Source organism: Ursus maritimus, unplaced genomic scaffold (genome assembly GCF_017311325.1).
Source record: "Ursus maritimus isolate PB19 unplaced genomic scaffold, ASM1731132v1 scaffold_6, whole genome shotgun sequence".
NCBI classification, from domain to species: domain Eukaryota; kingdom Metazoa; phylum Chordata; class Mammalia; order Carnivora; family Ursidae; genus Ursus; species Ursus maritimus.
This window is the reverse complement of record NW_024426774.1, coordinates 39053335-39073476: the sequence shown is the minus strand read 5'-3', so window position 1 is coordinate 39073476 and position 20142 is coordinate 39053335. Positions and strand designations below refer to the sequence as shown.

At 46.8% G+C, this 20142-nt stretch overlaps 1 protein-coding gene across 1 annotated transcript; it reads left to right on the top strand.

Annotated features, from left to right (window-relative positions):
• The first annotated feature begins 18582 nt into the window (after window positions 1–18582).
• TMSB10 (thymosin beta 10) lies at window positions 18583–19659 on the top strand. The gene is made up of 3 exons (XM_040623254.1): window positions 18583–18726; window positions 19003–19117; window positions 19372–19659. The coding sequence occupies exons 2-3, from the start codon at window positions 19018–19020 to the stop codon at window positions 19404–19406; spliced, it is 135 nt and encodes a 44-aa protein (XP_040479188.1). The 5' UTR covers window positions 18583–18726; window positions 19003–19017; the 3' UTR covers window positions 19407–19659.
• The last annotated feature ends 483 nt before the right edge of the window (window positions 19660–20142 follow it).

The window sequence follows — 20142 nt, the reverse complement described above, 5'->3', positions numbered from 1 at the left end:
GTCATACATAAGGAGCCAAGCAAGAGAGATAAAACTGAAAATAGATCATATAATACAGAAAAATTCCTAATTTTTAAAAAAGAGAGAAAGAAAAAGGACATCGACCTAGTGAGAAAACCTACAAAGATCATAAAAAGGCAAAAGAAACAAAGAGAAGGAGGGAAGGAAGAAAAGAAGGAGGAAGGAGGGTGAGGGGCATGAAGGAAAAATAGAATAGTCCATAGACAAAAAGATCCTCATCAGCTAACCCAATAAAAGCAAATTAATTCTGGAGAAGGATGGTGGTGAGGGTTGCACAAGAACGCGAGCGTACTTAACGCCACAGAGCTGTACGCTTCGAAATGATGGCAATGGTAAATGCCAGGTAGAGCCTACCATAATTTTAAAAATGGAATAAATAGGGGCGCCTGGGTGGCACAGCGGTTAAGCATCTGCCTTCGGCTCAGGGCGTGATCCCAGCTTTGTGGGATCGAGCCCCACATCAGGCTCCTCTGCTATGAGCCTGCTTCTTCCTCTCCCACTCCCCCTGCTTGTGTTCCCTCTCTCGCTGGCTGTCTCTATCTCTGTCAAATAAATAAATAAAATCTTTTTAAAAAATGGAATAAATATTCTTTTAATAAAGCAAAATAAAACCATGAGGTGCATTTTTCGCCTCTCGAATTGGCAAAAATGAAATGCCAGCAGGCATTAAAGGCTTTTTGTAAGACAATCTGTCACCACTTGAAATGTACATGCCCTTTGACCTAGAAATTCCACTGTAAGGACCCGTCCTAAGGAAATACTGACACATACGTGCAAACACACACACACACACACACACACACACACACACACGCCACAGTTTGGGAATCACCAAGCTAGGTTCGCCGAAGCATTATCATGGTGAAAAATCTCAAACAATCCTTGTAATGAAAAGATACGTGGGCACCTGAAGGAACGAGGTACATCTTTATGTGGTGGAATGGAAGGACACACACCGAACTGCTGACTTCTTCTCTGGGGACAGAGAGATTGGTGTGGGGTGGGGGGTGGGGGAGGGAAGGAAAGAGGGTCTTTAGTTTTTACTCTCTATGCTTCTGTATTGCTGATTTTGGGGGGGGGATAATTTCTTTAATTTTACGATTTTTCAAACTGAATGCTTCTGGAGGACGTACTCCGTGACGAGTCCCGCTGGGAGTAGGCCCTGTGCTTAAAAACCCAACAGCCGATTCCTTCTTCCCACCAGCTACCACGCCAGCTCTTCACAAGGCCAATGCCGTTTTTATGAACAGGAACGATGTTCGAGAGGACAGTGCATCGAAGAAAATCAGTGTGGAAAAAACCATCAGGATTATCGCTCTTGTTATTCCAACTCGTTTGTCAGGAGCGGTGGCCCAGAGTGCTGCTGGCCTGGCCGGTCCTAAGAGACGCAATATGCTGCCAGCAGCCTCAGCCGCCGCCTCTCTGCTGTCTGTCTGCTGAGACCCCCATCTGGCCCCTGAGACCCCAAGAGCCTTTGGAATGCTGCCCTGGCATCTGGCAACTGGTACTTTTATGGTGGAGGGGGGAGGCATCTCCATCCCTACTTCTTTCATTCCTTGCCAGAGGTCTGTTGTTTTTCAGGGTAGTAAATTCTTTTTGCCACGTGAATGGCAATCCATATGGGGCTGGCCTCACAGACTAATGTCAGTAGCCTTCGTAAGGGAGAATCTCCCCCCAGATCCCCTCCCACGAGCAGGCTACCAGCCATCCTGGCCAGAGGGTCTGTGATCTGCTTTCCTTCCTCCTAAGGTCCCTGTGGCGCCTCCTCATGGGCCCAGCCTTCCAGCCCTAGAGGAGGCTTTCCTCCAAGCGTGCATGCACACACTTACCCCAAGGAGATCTGGGTCTACAGAGAAAAATATATTGGATAGTCCCCCAGAAATGAAGCCTCACTAAAATTATTTTTTCCAGTTGGTCCTTCTATACATACATGTACAACTTTTTAAAATACATTTTGGTTAAAATCAACAACACAAAAACAACAGGTGTTGGCAAGGATGTGGAGAAAGGGGAATCCTCACGCGCTGTTGGTGGGACTGCGAGCTGGTGCAGCCATCGTAGAAAACAGTATGGAGGTTCCTCAAAAAGTTGAAAATAGAACTGCCCTACGACCCCGCAATTGCTCTACTAGGTGCTCCCGCAAAGGATGCAAGAGTACTCATTCAAAGGGACACATGCACCCTGCAGTTTACAGCAGCATTGTCAACAGCAGCCAAATATAGAAACGGCACAAATGTCCTTCAATTGATGAATGGATAAAGAAGATGCGTTACACGCACACACATGCACACACACACACACACACACACACATGAATATTACTCAGCCATAAAAAGAATGAAATCTCGCCATTTGCAACAACATGGGGGGAGCTGGGAGTGTCACGCCAAGTGAAATAAGTCAGTCAGAGAAAGATAATACCATATGATTTCACTCATATATGGAGTTTAAGAAACAAAACAAAGGAGCAAAGGGAAAAAAGAGAGACAGAGGCAAACCAAGAAACAGACTCCTAACTACAGAGAACAAACTGATGGTTACCAGAGGGGAGGTGGGTGGGGAGAGGGGTGAAACAGGTGATGGGGATGAGGGAGGGCACTTGTGATGAGCCCCGGGTGATGGATGGAAGTGCTGAATCACTATACTGTACACCTGAAACTAATATTACACTGTATGTTAACTAACTGGAATTTAAATAAACACTTAAAAAAAAGAAAAAGTACATTTAGGGCTTCATACTTGATATTTTTCCATGAAAGAACTGCCATGGGTATGCCAGACACCTACGCGCCCATCTGTTGTGGGCCAGCTTGCCCACAGCCCTTGCTGGGGAAGCAGAGCTCAGCCTCGGGAGGTGAGGTCCTTGCTGAGACTGTCCGTGCACTAGGGGCTGGACTCCAACTCACACGCTCTAACTTCGGAATCCGCACTTTCACCCACCCTCTACCTCCTCCTCCCATCACCAGCTAACATTTTCTTCCAGAGGGAGATTTGTTTATGTATATTTTCTATTAAGGAGTTTTTTAAAAAAACATACACAAAAGAAGGGAGAAGAGGACAATGAACCTGCATGTAGGTATCATCCAGCTTTTGAAAGACACATTAACATTTCCAGAACCAGCGTTCCATGCAAGAGTTTGGGGATTACAGTCCCAGGTCAATGTGAATAACTCTTCCAGAACTTGATCAGAAGAACACGGTAAGAATGGTCCAGGTGGTGCCCAGGAGAGAGCAGGTCAGACCCACAGAGGAAGCAGACAGTAGGTAAGAGGGAAACTCTCCAGGGAAGTGAGGAAAATCAGGGGGGAGTGCAGGAGAAACTCAGAGTTTCTGGGGACCCCTGGCAGCAGTTGACTTCCAGCCCTCAGGCGTTCTTACCCTAAATCCCCTGTGATGCACACAGAGAGGCACTGCCACATCCTCCCTCAAGGGAGGGCTTACTGCCCCAGCTGGCTAGGGGCACTGTCCGCACCCAGGGGCCAGGCCCTCCATACTGTCTCAGCTGCAGGGAGCCACCTTGCCCTTCCCAAGGCCATCTCAGCACATCTTGGGACAACTCTAGCGCCAGAGGCCCCCAGGGTGTCGGGGTTACTGAGGCTGTCCAAGCTTGACTTCTCCCTCTGCTCCATCTCACTCCCTTCCTCCCCTTCCATAGACGTTAACCCTAGGGCACTCCCTAATAAATACCCCGCACATGAAACCCAAGCCGAAACACCCCTTTTCCCTTAAGGAAGTCCCAGTGATGGGGCGTCTGGATGGCTCAGTCAGCTGAGCGAAGGACTCTTGATTTCAGCTCAGGTCATGGTCTCAGGATTGTGGGACCAAACCTCATGTCAGGCTCCACACTCACCACAGAGTCTTTTTGGGATTCTGTCTCCCTCGCCCTCTGCCCCTCTCCCCACTCGTGAGCTCGCTCTCTCTTTCTCTCTAAAATAAATAAATAAATAAAATCTTCAAAAAAAAAGGAAGAAGAAGAAGGAAGTCCCAGTGACTTGCAATCTAAAGAGCACAGTTAACACCATCACCGCGGGGTCACCATATTGGGGCTGTGATGACTACTGTGCCTCGTTCACAAAAAACATACAGATATTGAGAGAGAAGAAAGACAAAGCAAATGGGAGAGACTTTTACATTGTATATGTCCAGGGAACATACAGCCCATAGGGGGCTGGGGGCAGGGAATGAAGCCGTGTTTATTGCTCTGGGAGGACCCGGGAGTCCACTCCAGCACATTAAAGGTAACTCAGTATCTTCCTGCTCAAAGTCTCCTAGGGCTTCATTCAGACCCTCAGGGAGAAAGTCTTTGGGGGTTCGTTCTCTTTCCCTCTTGGCCAAGGAGGTCCCAGATCCAGAAGCTAACATGCCCCCATCCATGAAGGACCTGCTACTGGTGTAACTCAGGGTCTGTTCTTTTGGCTGACGTTCCCGATTTTGCAGATTAACTGACATCTAACTTCCATGTTCCTTAAATCTCTGGACTGGGCATCCTTCCCTGGGGCCCTCTTCACAGGGCCAGTTCACCCCTACTGTGCTGACACCCTCAACCCCTGCAAAGGTATCAGCCAACCTCTCAGCTTCTATATTTCTCCTGGCGTTCCAAGGAGATTCCTAGACCCCTTAAATTCTGTGAGCAGGTCATGGGGACCGGCTGCTCTCTAGAGCCAGGCTGCCCGATCTCTGTGATGACTTTTATTTTAAAAGATTTTTATTTATTTATTTATTTGTTTATTTATTTATTTATTTATTTATTTATTTATTTGAGAGAGAGAAAGAGATCACAAGCAGGCAGAGGAGCAGAGGGAGAGGGAGAAGCAGATTCCCCGCTGAGCAGGGAGCCAAACATGGGGCTCGATCCCAGGACCCTGGGATCATGACCTGAGCTGAAGGCAGACATTTAACCCATTGAGCCACCCAGGTGCCCCAAAGATTTTATTCATTTATTTATTTATTTGAGAGAGATAGAGAGCACACGTGTGTGCACACGTGAGTGGGGTGAGGGACAGAAGGAGGAGAGAGAGAATCTCAAGCAGACTCCTCTGAGTGCGAGCCTGAAGTGGGGCTCCATCTCATGACCCTGAGCTCATGACCTGAGCAGAAGCCAAGAGCCGGTGGCTTAACCGATTGAGCACCCAGGTGCTCCTGTGATGACTTTTTTTGATATGTCATCTTGGCTAGGCTACAGTCCCCGACTATTTATTACACTATGTAAATATATGGTATATACTATACTATATATATACATATGTCAGGTAGTATGATAATTGTTATGAAAAAATAATCAAACTGGGTGAGGCTCTGGATACATAGGGAGGACATTTAGCACAGAGCCTAGCACACAGTGTTAGTTATTTCTATTAATGTCACTATGTCACCCAAGCCAGCTGGAGACCCCTCTCTGTCACCCACTACATCACAGCCACCAACTGCTTATTTTCTATGGTGATTAACTTGCAAATTTTTCAGCTTTTTATCCCCACTACCACTCTGTGAGCCTTACGTGGATCATAGTGACAATCTCCTAACTAACCTGCCTGCATCCATGAAATCCATCGACAATGCGCTAAGAGCAAACCCCTGCGTAGCCTTCGCCACGCGCCAGGTGCTGTTCCAAGCACTTTGCAATCCTGGGATGTGTATCCTATCGTTGTCGTTACCGTTTTATAGATGAGGACACCGAGGCACAGAGAGGCCAAGGCAGGACACCCTCTACATCCCTCTTCGCCTTCTTCCCCGCTCCTCCCCGCCTTGCTTCTGCTGCGATTTTCACCACCGTGGCCTCTGATCCCATCCCTGCCACTTAGGACCAGGAGACCTTGAACGAGTTCTTTTAGATCCGTTTCGGTTGGCTTGGGAAGCCAGAATAAAGCACCACTGACTGGTGGCTTAAACCACGGCCGTTTATTTTCCACAATTCTAGAGGCTGGAAAACCCAAGATCAAGGTGCCAGGGGCTTCAGCTTTTGGTGAGGGCCCTCTTCCTGGCTTGTAGACCAGGCTTGTAGCCCCTCGTCACTCTCTGCTCACGTGACCTTTCCTCAGGGCACTTGTGGAGAGAAAGTGAGACAGCCTTCCTGTCTCTTCCTCATCTTATAAGAGCACGAATCCCATCATGAGAGTTTCCCCTCATGACTTCATCTAAACCTAATTACCCCCCAAAGGCCCCACCTCCTAACACCATCACCCTGGGACTTAGGGCTCCCACAGATGTATTTTTCAGGGACTCTTTCAGTCCATAACAAGTTCCCTGGGCCTTTGTTTCCTCATCAGTAGAATGAAGGTAACAATACTTGCTCCCGGGGTAACCATAAGGACACAACTACACAGTAGGAGATGCGGTTGAGATTACTATTGTTGAGATAATACAAGTAAAACATGTAGCACCAAGCCGGCCACATGGCGAAGATCCCATGAATGTCCGCTACCACTCTCAGTGGCACTGCGCATTGCTAAACTCTCAGCTCAAACGCCCACAGCCATGTGGATCAGCCTATGCCCCCACCGAAGGTTACAGCCATCATACAGCACCCCATCCACTTAGTTACGTGTCCATTTCCCATTACACACCTTGAACAGCTCAAGGTCAGAGGGCAAAATGGCCTGTAATCCCCTCCACCTGGCCTAGTGCTCAGCACCTGACAGGCACCCAGGAGATGCTTCTTGAATCAACACCTGAGCACATGAAAGAATGAACATGTCAAATGAAACTCGGACTCCCAGCTGAGAGCTCCCTGCTTTATTCGACTGGTCACAATATGAATTGGTACCTGCCTTGGGGATAAGAAGTCATGTGTTTGCATCAGTTCACGGGGGCTAGAAGTCAGAGTTCCTGCTCTGGCTAAGTGCAACACCTGTGCCGACACGTGAGTTCAGTGTTGATGAGTGTTATGGGCTGAATTGTGTCCCTCAAATTTCATATGTCCTACACCCCCATACCTCAGAATGTAATTGTATTTGGAGATAAGGCCTTTAAAGAGATGATTATGTTAAAATGAGGCTGTTAGGGTAGAGGCCTAATGCAGTCTGACTGGCGTCCCTGTAAGAAGAGGAAAGATGGGCACAGACAGAGACATCAGGGATGCGTATGCACAGGAAGACAGCCATGAGAGGACACAGTGAGGAGACGGCCATCGACAAGCCAAGGAGACCTGCCCTTTCAGCGTCCAGACCTGTGAGAACATAAGCTTTTGTTGTGTAGGCTCCCAGTCTGTGGTATGCGGCATTTTGTTATGGCAGCCCACGCAAACCAACAGGGTGGGAAGGTCCCAGTGCCTGCCAGCCTCCCACTTCCGGCCTTGGAAACCTCCCCTAGCTTCCCGGCAAACAATTCCCAGTCAATTCCAGATATCATCTGATCTTAATTTCAGAACTCTGGCATTTTCTTCCATCCATAATCACTGTGTCCTTGAAAATGACCCCGTCCTTTAACATTTCCAGAAACCTCTTTCGAGGCATTAATATTCAGCTCAGGAGCATTTACTGGGGAGCATGGAATGATGACAATAGAACAATACTGAGACTAGCTGGGAAAGTACTACGGAGAAGTAATTAGCATGGTGCAGGGAAATTATAAAAAGAAACCAAAGTAGTTGAACCACTCCCCTTCACATAATACATCTCACCTACAAAATGCTTTCAGACACTTGATCTCACAGATCCTCGTGACAGCTCAATAACGATCTCCATTTCTTAGACAAGGAAATCGGAGTTCAGAGAAACGATGCGACGGTCCGCAGGCCCAGGGCTGATAGGTAGTGGTGCCGGTGCTTGAACCCAGGTCTCCTGACCCCCATGTGCTTTCTGAGGCGCTTCATAAATATGTCTACACTTTCATTACCACCGAGGGGGCTTGCCTGAAAGCACACATCTGCCACAATCCTTTCTGGAGGTGCCGTGAGAGTAAGCAAAACCTTTCTGCCTCCTTGCCTGTTATCAATTATTACTCCCTCCCCAGTGAGCTTTTAATTGTCTTTTTATCAGGCTTGACTGGTGGAAGCTTAGTAATCTGGCTCCAAGCCAAAGAGCAACACATTGCAAGAAGGAGACAGAAGAGGAATATGCCTTGTGAAATGAGCAAATTCACTGAAAAGAAAATGGCAGTTTTGCATATTCTTAAAGGAGGAGGATAAAAAATGTAGTATGCAGAGGGGCTCGTTTTCCAGAAATTATCCAAATTAAAAAGAAGTCAGAAATACATGAAAACGGGTCAAAAACTACAAAGACACAGAATTTACCCTACACAGCCACTTGCCCAGATTCTGTTTTTCATTCATTTGCCGCATCGCTTGTAGGTGTCCCTTCCACAGACCCAGGCAAGAGGGGCTGGCACTTTAGACCACCCCGTACACGCGAGCACCAGGCAGACCCGCACACAGGCTCCCTCTGTATCCTGGAAGCAAAGACTGACTGCACCTCCATGCCACACAGAGAGGTGTCGGGGCTTTGCCGCTGGCAGCCCTGAAGATGAAACACTCCCTGAGATTAGGGATGATCGGAGTGACAGAAGCACTTACCTAAGCACTTGGGTCCCTCAAACCTCTTCTCTCACAGGTTCTTCGGAAACCGTAATTCCCAGTATTACCAAACGCCCATTTTCTGGCTCCTTATTCCTGTTTCAGTCTGTGGCTCCCAAAATTAGCACAGAAATTCTTATAGCTACAGGAACTACTCACAAATTAGCACAGTATTCCCAGCAAGTGAGTATAGGACAGCTGAGCAATATTTTGTAAGAGTAAATAGCTCATATTATCCTTCTATTTGTACCTATGTAGGTCCGGACATAACACGTGTGAAGCAATATACAGATTATATTGACCACAAGAGAGGCGTTGAATACTAGAATTGTGGACAGTTTAAATTTTATAAAAATTATTTATTGCATTTAACTACATATACAAAAATTCTAATCAAATATTTTATTTTTAAATGAGGCTGGCTTCCAATTTTGAAATTCATTAATAATTATTTGTATTTTGCAGTAGAATACTAGATAATATTAGTATTTTAGGGGGAAGTATCTTATTTAAAATATATATGAAATTAAACATTTTTAAATTTAACTCACACCTTTTATGAAAACACAGTCGATCTTCATTATTTGTGGATTCCCTATTTGAGAATTCACTTACTTCCTAAAATGTATTTGTAACCCCAAAATCAATATCCACAGCGACTTTGTGGTCATTTGAGGACGGGCACAGAGTGCCAAAAAATCTAGGTTCCCTAATGCTCATGTTTCTAGCTGAGGCCAAACAAGGCAATGTTCTGCCTTCTTATTTTAGTTCTCATAACGTAAACAACTATCCTTTTTCTGGTCTGTTTAGTACCCTACTTTTCTCATTTTTGTTCGTGGTTTCATTGTTCAAAATGGCCCCATGCATAGAGCCGAAGTGCTGTCTGTATTCTCAAGCACAAGGAAGCTGTGATGGGCCTCCCAGAGAAAATACATAGTCAGATAAGCTTTATTCGGGTATTTTATAGTGCCTTTGGCTGCGAGTTTAATGTTAATGAACAACAATATATACTAAATAACGTGTCATTCAACAGAAACACATAAAACAAGATTATGTACTAATCAGCTGACACAAATGTTGTGGCCAAAACCTCGCAGGAACCTAACTGCGTTTGTCCTAGGAGCAATGATTTCGTACTCACTAATTCAGCAACCGCAGTGACTTGATAGGACTAACTACACTAAATAATGAGACTTGACTGTATATACACTCGGGTTTTGTACACTTTGAACACAATTACATCTTATTTTTTAATTGTTTAGATCATACTATCTATAGAACGCCAGTTATGTGAAAATCTTGATAACAACACAATTAGTAATTATGCTTAAGTGAAAGCGAGAAAAACACTGTGGGGGCACCTGGGTGGCTCAGTTGGTTCAGCCTCCCACTCTTGGTTTCGGTTCAGGTCATGATCTCAGGGTCCTGGGATCAAGTCCAGCATCGGGCTCCGTGCTCAACGGGGTGTGTGCTTGTGGATTCTCTCTCTTCCTCTCCCTTTGTTCCTCTTCTCTTGATCACGGGCGCAAGCGCTCGCTCTCTCTTTCTTTCTCAAATAAATAAATAAATATATCTTAAAAAAAAAAAAAGGTTGTACTGCACAAACCAGTCTTATGTTTACAGTTGCTGTGCAAAAGGCAATGAAAGCCAAGGGCTGGCCATGTTTGGATGTGCATCACCGTGGAGACACAAAAATTCAGAGAGACCAGAAGTAACCATAAGAAAATTCAGAGAAACCCCGGGAAAGCATCAAACAGGAGTTGGAATCATTCTTATCTAGATCTTTTTCAGACCCCAGAAGACATCTGGGTGACACATAAAATTTCAGAAACATCTGTCTGGAGATGTTTAAGGAGAATTTAAAAGTTAAAGGGCTGATTTCAGAACGAAAGTCACTAAGCCACTGATTGAAAGGATCCCGCTACAGCAGGGTTTGAACTGTTGTTCACAACCAGTTAGTGGATGATAAAATCAAGTCGGCAGGCAGGCCACGATCATATTTTTAATGAAGTAATAATATGAAAAGGAATAGTTCAACATCAGGGGCCATTAGGGAAATGCAAATTAAAACTTTGATGAGGGGTGCCTGGCTGGCTCAGTCAGAAGAGCGTGGGACTCGATCTGGGGGTCCTAAGCTCGAGCCCCACATTGGGTGTAGAGATTACTTAAATAAATAAAACTTTAAAAATTTTTTTTAATAGTGGCAATACCAAATACTGGTGAGAATGCTAAGAAACCGAATTTCTTACACATTGCTGATGGGAATGTAAAATGGTACAGCCACTCTGAAAATTGTTTGGCAATTTCTTACAAAACTAAAATGTACTTACCATATGACCCCATATGACCCAGCAACCACTCCCCTGGACATTTTCCCAGAGAAATGAAATCTTATGTCCATACACAACAGAGAAATGTACATAAATGTCCATAGCACTGTTATTTGGAGTACCACTCAGAAATAAAAAGGACCAAACTACTGATACACTCCACCATTTGAATGGATCTCAAGGGCCTTCTGCTGAGGGAGAAAAGCCAATCTCAAAAGACAAAGTTTTAGAGACGGGAAACAGAGTGGGGTTGCCAGTGGTTATGAGTCGGGGTCGAGTGGGGGTAGGGACACTATAAAGGGGTAGCACGAAGGATTCCCCTTGTGGTGATGGAATAGGTCTGTATCTGGATTGTGGTGGTTGTACAACTCGGAACATGTGATAAAATTGCAGAGAAATACACACACTGGCACATAATAACTGGGTAAAATCTGGAAAAGTCTGTGGATTCCACCAGTGTCAGTTGCCTGGTTTTGATACTGCACTATGGTTACACAGGGGACCTCAGTGTACCATCCTCGCAACTTTCTGTGAGTCGATAATCATTTCAAAATGAAAAGGTTTTAAAAATGAAAATGAATAGAACAGAGAAGCTTAGAGGACAACACTCATAGTGAAAGTGAATATTGTTCTAGGGAACTTTTGTTTCATTTGTGTGTGCTCATGTGAGTCACAGAGTGAAAGGCACTTAATGCCCTTCTTGGGGAGGGAGGCAATCACCAAGGTCAAAAACAGTTTGAAAACCACGGCTTTACAGCAAGCTTGAAAGACTCAAAGAGCTAGAGGGGCCAGGTGGACCACGTGAAGAAGTAAAACGGGCCTGGCTCATTAAGATTGTCATGGTTCATCTTTCCCATATACCCAGTTCTTACAATGGAAGGCCTCATAACGATGTAAGTATTTTTTACTTCCACAGATAAATAGGCTCTCTCTTCATTGTTTTAACTACAGGGTACTCTTGATCTCTCTGTTCTCCCCACTTGTGATAGTCAATTCGTTTATCTATTGCTGAGTAACAAACGACTCCAAATCTTAGCAAGATAACACAGCAAGCACTTATTATCTCACAGTTTCTGGGAATGGCTTGGCTCAGAGGTTCTGGCTCAGGGTCTCCCACGCGGTTATAGTCCAATTGTCACCCGGAGCTACAGCCCTCTGAAGATTCACTTGGGGCCAGAGGACCCACTTCCCAACTCACTTGTTGATAGCCTCCGCTCCTCACGGCTGTTGACCACAGACCTGAGCTCCTCACTACATGGTCCTCTCCACAGAACTGCTCAAAACATGGCAGCCGGCTTTCCCCAGAATGAGAGATACAAGAGAAAGAAAGATAAAGCCAGGCACCTAAATGGAAATTATAGTCTTTTATAACTCAACTTCAGAAATGACATACGATGTCCTCTGCCATATAACATCGGTCACACAGACCCCCTCCTGGTACAACAGAGGAGGGGATTTCACAAGGGTGGGAACAAGAGGTGGGATCATTGGTGACCATCTTAAAAGTTGACTTCCACAGAGAGAGAACTGGGCACAAGAAATATTTCTCTACTATAAGGAAAACACCAGTACATGTATGAGAAATGACAACTGCTCTGGGTCTCCATGCTGGGAAGACATTAGGGAGTGGTAGAGAATCCAGTAAAGTGAACAGGACATGGCCCATTTCAAGGTGCAGCTGCTAATCACAATGCTGCCATGAGAAAACAGAAATCTTAATATGGAAATCGTTCCATGTTAAAATTTAATTAAAAATTTATGGGGCGGGGCGCCTGGGTGGCACAGCGGTTAAGCGTCTGCCTTCAGCTCAGGGCGTGATCCCGGCGTTATGGGATCGAGCCCCACATCAGGCTCCTCTGCTATGAGCCTGCTTCTTCCTCTCCCACTCCCCCTGCTTGTGTTCTCTCGCTCGCTGGCTGTCTCTATCTCTGTCAAATAAATATAAATAAATAAATAAATAAATAAATAAATAAATAATCTTTAAAAAAAAAATTTATGGGGCGCCTGGGTGGCTCAGTCGTTAAGCATCTGCCTTCGGCTCAGGGCGTGATCCTGGAGTTCTGGGATCGAGCCCCACGTTGGGCTCTTCTGCTGGGAGCCTGCTTCTTCCTCTCCCACTCCCCCTGCTTGTGTTCCCTCTCTTGCTGGCTGTCTCTCTGTCAAATAAATAAATAAAATCTTTTTTTAAAATTTTAATTAAAAATTTAAACCTGAATTCAAATTTCACCAATTATCTGCAGTGTGACCTTGACCAAGTCTCAGGTCCTATGCTGTAAAGCAGAAATGATCAAAATAGTGCCATTTCACACTGCTTCAGTGACGATTAAGCGAGATAATATCCGTAGAAGTCCTTTGCACAGGGGCTGGAGACAACAGCCGCTCCATAATGTTGGTAGCCATGATTATTGCTATTCTAGCACCAGAGATGAAAACCGAGCAATAATATTCCCGCGCACACTGTGGCTATTAGCCGCCTGGGCAAGCTAAGCAGCTGCCAAGGTTTAAATAAGGGGTTTTCCTCCACGTATCTATAGAGCAGAACAATCATCAGTGAGACTGAACCTCAAAGGCCTGCTTTCCCTTCTTCACAATTTTATTTCAGACAAGTCCTGAAATTCCATGACTACAAAGAGAACTACAGTTTTGATGGCATGGAGAATACAGAGGTCACAGCCTGGTTTCTTTGCTCCCCATACCTCTCTTGTGTGAGAGTCACACCACAGTTCTCAGGCTGGCAAAACTGGTACCCAAAAGGAGGCCGTTTCACAACTGAAATAACAGCAAGAAAAGGACCAGAAAGGTCATCTGGGGAGAAGTAGATTTGCTCACCCGTGAGTCTACTCCACTGCAAGGTCTGAATCGTCTCTATAACAGTCCCCATACCTAGCTATCCACTTCTCATTGAATGCCTCCAACGACAGAGAATTCATCACCTCTCTCAGAATAGCTTATTTCATTTTGATTAAAAATTTTATTTATTGGGGCACCTCGGTGGTGCAGTTGGTCAAGCGTCTGACTCTCAGTTTTGGCTCAGGTGATCTCAGCGTCGTTGAGAATGAGCCCCATGTTGGGCTTGCGCTCAGCATACAATCTGCTTAGGATATTCTCTCTCCCTCTTACTCTGCCCCTTCCTGTCCTCTCTCTCTCTCTCTCTCTCTCCTAAATAAATAAATCTTTAAAACAAAATAATTTTATGTATTGTTCAAAGAATATTGATTGAGCACTCATGGTGTCAGGCATTGCGTTTGGTGCTGGGCTGCAGGGGTAAGCCAGACAGACGAGGTCTTCCATTTCCTAGTGTGGGGTGAGAGACAATAAACAAATAAATGAACATATAACACATTTGGTAGAGATGGATTCTATGAAGAAAGATGAAACAAGGTGAAAGTTGAGAGAATGACAAGAGTGTTACTCTATATGGGTGGTCCAGGAAGGTTCTCTGAGAAGAGGACACTTAAGCAAGCAACTTTCTAAATTAAATAAGAAGGTGCACAGTGTAGAGATCTAGGCTAAGGTGCATCTCACATGAGCATTTCAGCAAGGGCAAAAACCCTGAAGTGGAGTCAGTGTCTTCCTTACAGTCAAGGGAAACCTGGACTAAACTCTCTCTTCTTATTCACACAGCCACAGAATTCACTTTCTCTTGAGAGGTGATCATGTTACTCACATCTGTCTGTACCTGTAAGCTTTGTGGTCAGACCAAGCAGGCCCCACATCTGCCCCTATCAGGTCCAATCTTATCATGTTTTGTCCATATCACCACTGGATCCAGCTTGCCTTAGCGTTTACAGACTTATATCCTTCCTAATATAATTAGCAATCTACCTACATCCCCATTCAAGTCCCCAATTAAAAAAAAAAAAAGTCAAATTGAACAGGCCTGAGGAATGTTGCCCCACGGCAAATCTCCAAAGGCTTCCCCTGCCACCAACTGCCTCCCCCACCTCCGCACCCTGCAGTTGACAGTCATCAAGAGTCCATTAGCTCCCTCTTATTAGCTCGACATTTTCCAAAGCATCCTTCTCAACAAAGAAATGGAAATGTAATTGGAGTTGAGTGGTTCAGCTCTCTCAATACCATCTGTTAACAGTATACAATCTGTTCCAAGCAGCAGGCTGAAATGTTGTCAGACATAAATGACATCCAAGTCATAAGTAAATGCAAGCCATGAGCCTGAGTTTGTTGATTGACTTAGAGTAATTCCTTTACCACACTAGACTTGTAACTCAAGAGTCTCATCATCTTTGTATCTTCCACATCCAGAGGACACTGCCAGATACTTCATGGATATTTGATAAATGTTTATTGAATAAGTATATGTGTGAGTATTGCAGAAGATATTTAGGAAAAATCCCCAAATGGGACCTGAGGCCCTGACCCCACTAAGTTATGATTTTTCCATCTCATGGTGCTGCTGCATAACAAACATCCCCGAACTTAGTGATTTAAAGCAACTACAAATTTCTTTTGCTCATGAACCTGTTATTTGGCCCCGGACAACTTGCTCCACCCAGCATTAGCCAGGCCAGTTCAAGGCTCATCTGTTTGCCTGTTTATTGGTTGATGCTAGCTGTTGCCTCAGACCTCAGCTGAGGCTGTAGCTGGAATGCCTACAAGTAGCCTTTCCTTGTAGGAGCTTGATTTTCTCAAAGAGAGAGAGTCAAGCAGAGCCCTGTGGCCTTTTATGTCTTAATTTCATTCATTGAAAAGCATAACTTCTGCCATATTTCATTAAATAGAAGAAAGTCATAAAGGACAATCTATACTACAGAAATGGTGGGAGGGACTCCTGGGTGGCTCAGTCGGTTAAGCATCTGCCTTTGGCTCAGGTCATGAGCCCAGGCCAGCCTGGCTCCCTGTTCAGGGGGGATTCTGCTTCTCCCTCTTTCTCTGCCTCTCCCCCCTGCTTAGGAACTTCTCTCTCTCTCAAGTAAATAAATAAAATCAAAAAAAAAAATAAAAGAAAGAGAAAGAAAGAAAGAAAGAAAGAAAGAAAGAAAGAAAGAAAAGAAAGAAAGAAAGAAGGAAAGAAAGAAAGAAAGAAAGAAAGAAAGAAAGAAAGAAAGAAAGAAAAAGAAAGGGAGGGAGGGAGGAAGAAAGGAAGGAAGGAAGGAAGGAAGGAAGGAAGGAAGGAAGGAAGGAAGGAAGGAAGGAAGGAAGAAATGGTGGGAAAAGTGTCAAAGAACATGCAGATGTTTTAAAAACACTACCCATGGGACTGGATGAGACCAACAGATTTGACAGTGTTCTTAAGTAACAAATGCCAAAGCAGCTCCCCAATTTCTTAGAGATGGGCCACAAAACCGAATAAGGAATGCCTCCAAGTCCCCTTAAGCTCCTTTGTTTAGGAATCCTACATGCCTAATGCGTTTGAAATGTGTGCTATAGCTGTCTCTAGATGAAATAGATTCCTTTGTTTCCAAAATAAAAGTTGGAATTGGAGTTCACCATGGGTCCAAACTGGGACAAATGCTCAGGCCAATGGTGGGGCCCTGTAAAGTAATACCTAAATAATGCTTGGCATTGCGTGTGAAACGGAATCAAGTGCAAACGAGACCCTCCAAACAGTCGATGTCTCAGGATGTCTGGATACTTTCAAGCTCAAGTTTGGCAGATGCTTCAACAGTGCATCGCAGAGAATGCTCCAAGTCCATCCAAGTCCGCTTTCTTTTTCTCCTGGGTGCACAGCCCGACTACACCCCCAGCCTCCCTCACAGTTAGATAAGACCATGTGACTAAGTCCCGGCCAAAGACATGAGGGCAGAAATAATGCAGACTACTTCTAAGTCTGGTGCATAAAAACTCTAACGCATTCCTGTATTTCTTCCTCTTTTCCTATCCACTGGCTGGAGGAGTAAACTTCTAGGACCTAGAGGAGGACAGAGTGACAAGAGAGAAGCCCGGGGACCTGAGCTACTGCATGGAGGTAAGCTGCCTGACCAGAAACACCAGCATATAGTGTTGCTACATGAATGGGAAATAAATTCTTATTGCTTTAAGCCACTTTGGGGGCTGTTTGCTACAGCTGTTTGCCTACCCTGACTGTGCAGTTGGATTTTTATTCAGGAAATATTCATTCCCCTCCCTCCCCCACCACGGGTGGAATATACTTCTCCACTCATTAACAGTGGGTTTGGCCAATGGGATGTTCATAGACACGAGGTGACATAATACACTTTAACACACACGTCCTCACTTCTACGCTCTTCTGTGCTACACCCTCTTGCTGTTCTGCCATCACCTCGAGAAGAACAAGCACCAGCTAGATCCTGGTCCAGAGGATGAGATCCAACTGGCAGCTTGGAACCAAGCCCAGCCTAGCCCAACCCAGCAGCAGCTGACTGACCAGTAGATGGATGAGCAAAAATAAATGATTATTATTTTGAGCCACTGAGCTTTGGGGTAGTTTGTTACACGGCATATCGTGGAGATAGTTGACTCATACACTAATGAAGTACGAGGGTGGCAGTCTGGTGGGACTGCCGTATTAGGCTTCCCTTGTAGCCTTTTCTATTACCTCACTTAAGCTTTATGCTAAAGCTGTTTTAAAGATGAAGAAAGGGAGGTGTAGGAAAAGACTTGCCCAGTGCCACACAAGGAGTTTGGTGTATCACATCCGTAAGTCTAAATGCTCTTCCTTCTGTTCCAAACACACTGAGGAAATGTGAGAAAAGCAGATCAAATCAGGAAGGCGTGGACAGGATTTAGGATGTTTCCACCAAATCCCACTTTAACAGAGAATGCTAATAATACACTCTGGCTCTTGAAAAAGGAAAAAGTTCTGGATAAATAAAACAACAACCAGCTTCACCTCCTGGGGTTGTTAATTTATGGAACTTACTCTCTACAAACATCTTTAGATAATACAACTGAAAATACAACTTTTCTAAGAAAGGTTTGAACAATCGCATTACACCACTCCTACAATGGGTTAATAAGGAAAATAAGAACGTTTGCGGGGATATCTTCAAGGTTAACTTCAAGGAGGAAAACCACACCCTTGAACACAGAGTTCCTAGAGCTGGTGAGAGAAAGAATAGAGAGAGCCCTCTCGGCCTGCTTGCTCCCCCCACCGCCCTTTAGACAATGCTTATGACGGGCGTTTAAGAACATCCGCCACCGCTCCTGCAAGAGCCGCCCAGCTCAGGGAAGGCAGACGACGACGAGAGGGAAACCGGCCTCAATCTGAGCAAAGAGCCGTGGAAACCTGTTTCCCCTGTCCCTTCATCACCAGGAACCCTCTTCTCGGATTCTTTTAGTGCGAGACTACGCAAGGGCCCAGCCTCCCAGAGGAGAGGAAAAGGGGAGTTGCGGGGCTCGGGGGGCGGGGGTTGGCATGAGACACGGGGAATGCACAGGGATGGGGGGGTCTCTTGCGAGCTGGGGTTACCGCAGAGCACGCGCGCAAGGCCGCACATGCATCCACACCTACAACTGCATACTACACATACACACCACACACACCCCTCCCCCGCCGGCCCCCACGCCCATTCTGGAGGGGAGCAGCAGATTCCCGGGGAGGGGAGCGCAGCCCCAAACGGAAAGCGAGAGCCCAGAGCCCACCCGGCAGCGCCCACAGCCTCCACCGCCGGGTCACGACGACCTGGGGGCGCCGGGGGGCTAAGGCCCCCGCACAGGAAGAGCCGCGCCCAGCCCGCGAGGCAGCCTAGCGGAGGGCGCGGCAGGGAAGCTAGCGGCCCGCGCCGCCCCCGCCCATCGCCTTCCAGCACCGCCCCCGATGCGGCGGGCGAGGGGCGGGGCGGGGCGCGGCGTATATAAGGCGAGGGGCGGGCGCCGCTCTTTTGTCTCTTGCTGCAGCGACGCGAGTGGGAGCACTAAGCGTTAGGCTCGGAGCGGAACTCCACGGTGAGCACTGCCTAGGGCGGGGGCCCCATCCGGGTGGGGTCGGAGCGGGTGTACCTGGCCGGCGCGCGGCAGCCGCAACAGGCGCCCTTCCCCGACGGGACGCCCGGTCGGTGGACCACGCCCTAGGGCTAGGAAGGGGGTGCGGGACGCGCCCAGATCCTCGGCCTGCGGGTGCTGGGAACGCCCCGGCCGAGCGCCACGTCGCGAGGCGTCGGCGGAGAGGCGGAGGGGACGCTGGCCCCGGCCACAGGCCAACCGCCTTGCTTTGCCCACCAGAATCGCTTTAAGAAAATGGCAGACAAGCCGGACATGGGGGAAATCGCCAGCTTCGATAAGGCCAAGCTGAAGAAAACGGAGACGCAGGAGAAGAACACCCTGCCGACCAAAGAGAGTGAGTGCACCCGCGCCTCCGCGTCCGCGTGCCCCCAGCCCAGCCCCCCCACCCCGCCCTTTCCCAGAACCCAGCCCCACCCCCACCTGGCCGTGGCGCCGGGTCCCAGCGGCCCCGGCCCCCTTTCTGTTCTACGAAGCGTATGTCTCCCCCAGCCCCAAGCCTTTTTTTAAATCCCCAGACCTCGTGGGTGCCTCAGCTGGGGGGTTGCAAGGTGTCCTCATCCTCCAGTGTGTGCTTCCTGCTCTTCACAGCCATTGAGCAGGAGAAGCGGAGTGAAATTTCCTAAGAACCGAGAGGATTCCCCACCCCCGTCATCTTCGAGACACCCCAGTCGTGATGTGGAGGAAGAAGAGCCACCTGCAAGATGGACACGAGCGACAAGATGCACTGTGAACCCGGGCACTCCGTGCCGACGCCACCGGCCTGCGGGTCTCTTGAGGGGACCCTCCCCAATCGGACTGCCAAATTCTCCGGTTTGCCCTGGGATATTATAGCAAATTATTTGTATGATTAATGAAAATAAAACACACCTCGTGGCATGGCTGGCGTGGTCTGAGTCTTAGTTGGGAACGCGTGGGCAGTGTCGCCGCAGCAAAGCCCCACGCGCTGGAGTCTAGTTGCTGCCGCAGAGTGGGAGGGGGTCGCGGAACGGCCGGTTTGGACGGACCATTTTTAATTTCGATTTTACCTGTTTTTCCATGAGATTTTTGTGGGTTATTATTAGCTTCCTATAATGCTTATAATGCACTCCATATAAAATGTAACCTCACTTTGTCATTCCTGGAAGCTCTTTGGGAAAATGCTTTTTCAGGGGAGCAGGATTTGGTTTTGATAAGCTTTTACCGTCCACTGTTTCTCTGGCCTCATAGTTCTGATTCACACCCGGAAAGAGAACAGTGATTTAAAGTCTGAGAAGAAAGGGGTAAGAGGCTAAATCTGGAATGTTGGAAATTGGGTGAGGTGGCAAAAGTCTCCTGGAGGCTTTCTTGGAACTTAAAAAATGAGGCAGTAGAAGGAAAACA

Coding starts and splice junctions, on each gene's coding strand:
- TMSB10 (XM_040623254.1), top strand. CDS start 19,018: ATGGCAGACAAGCCGGACATGGGGGAAATCGCCAGCTTCGATAAGGCC. Junction 19,118..19,371: donor CACCCTGCCGACCAAAGAGA/GTGAGTGCACCC, acceptor TGCTCTTCACAG/CCATTGAGCAGGAGAAGCGG.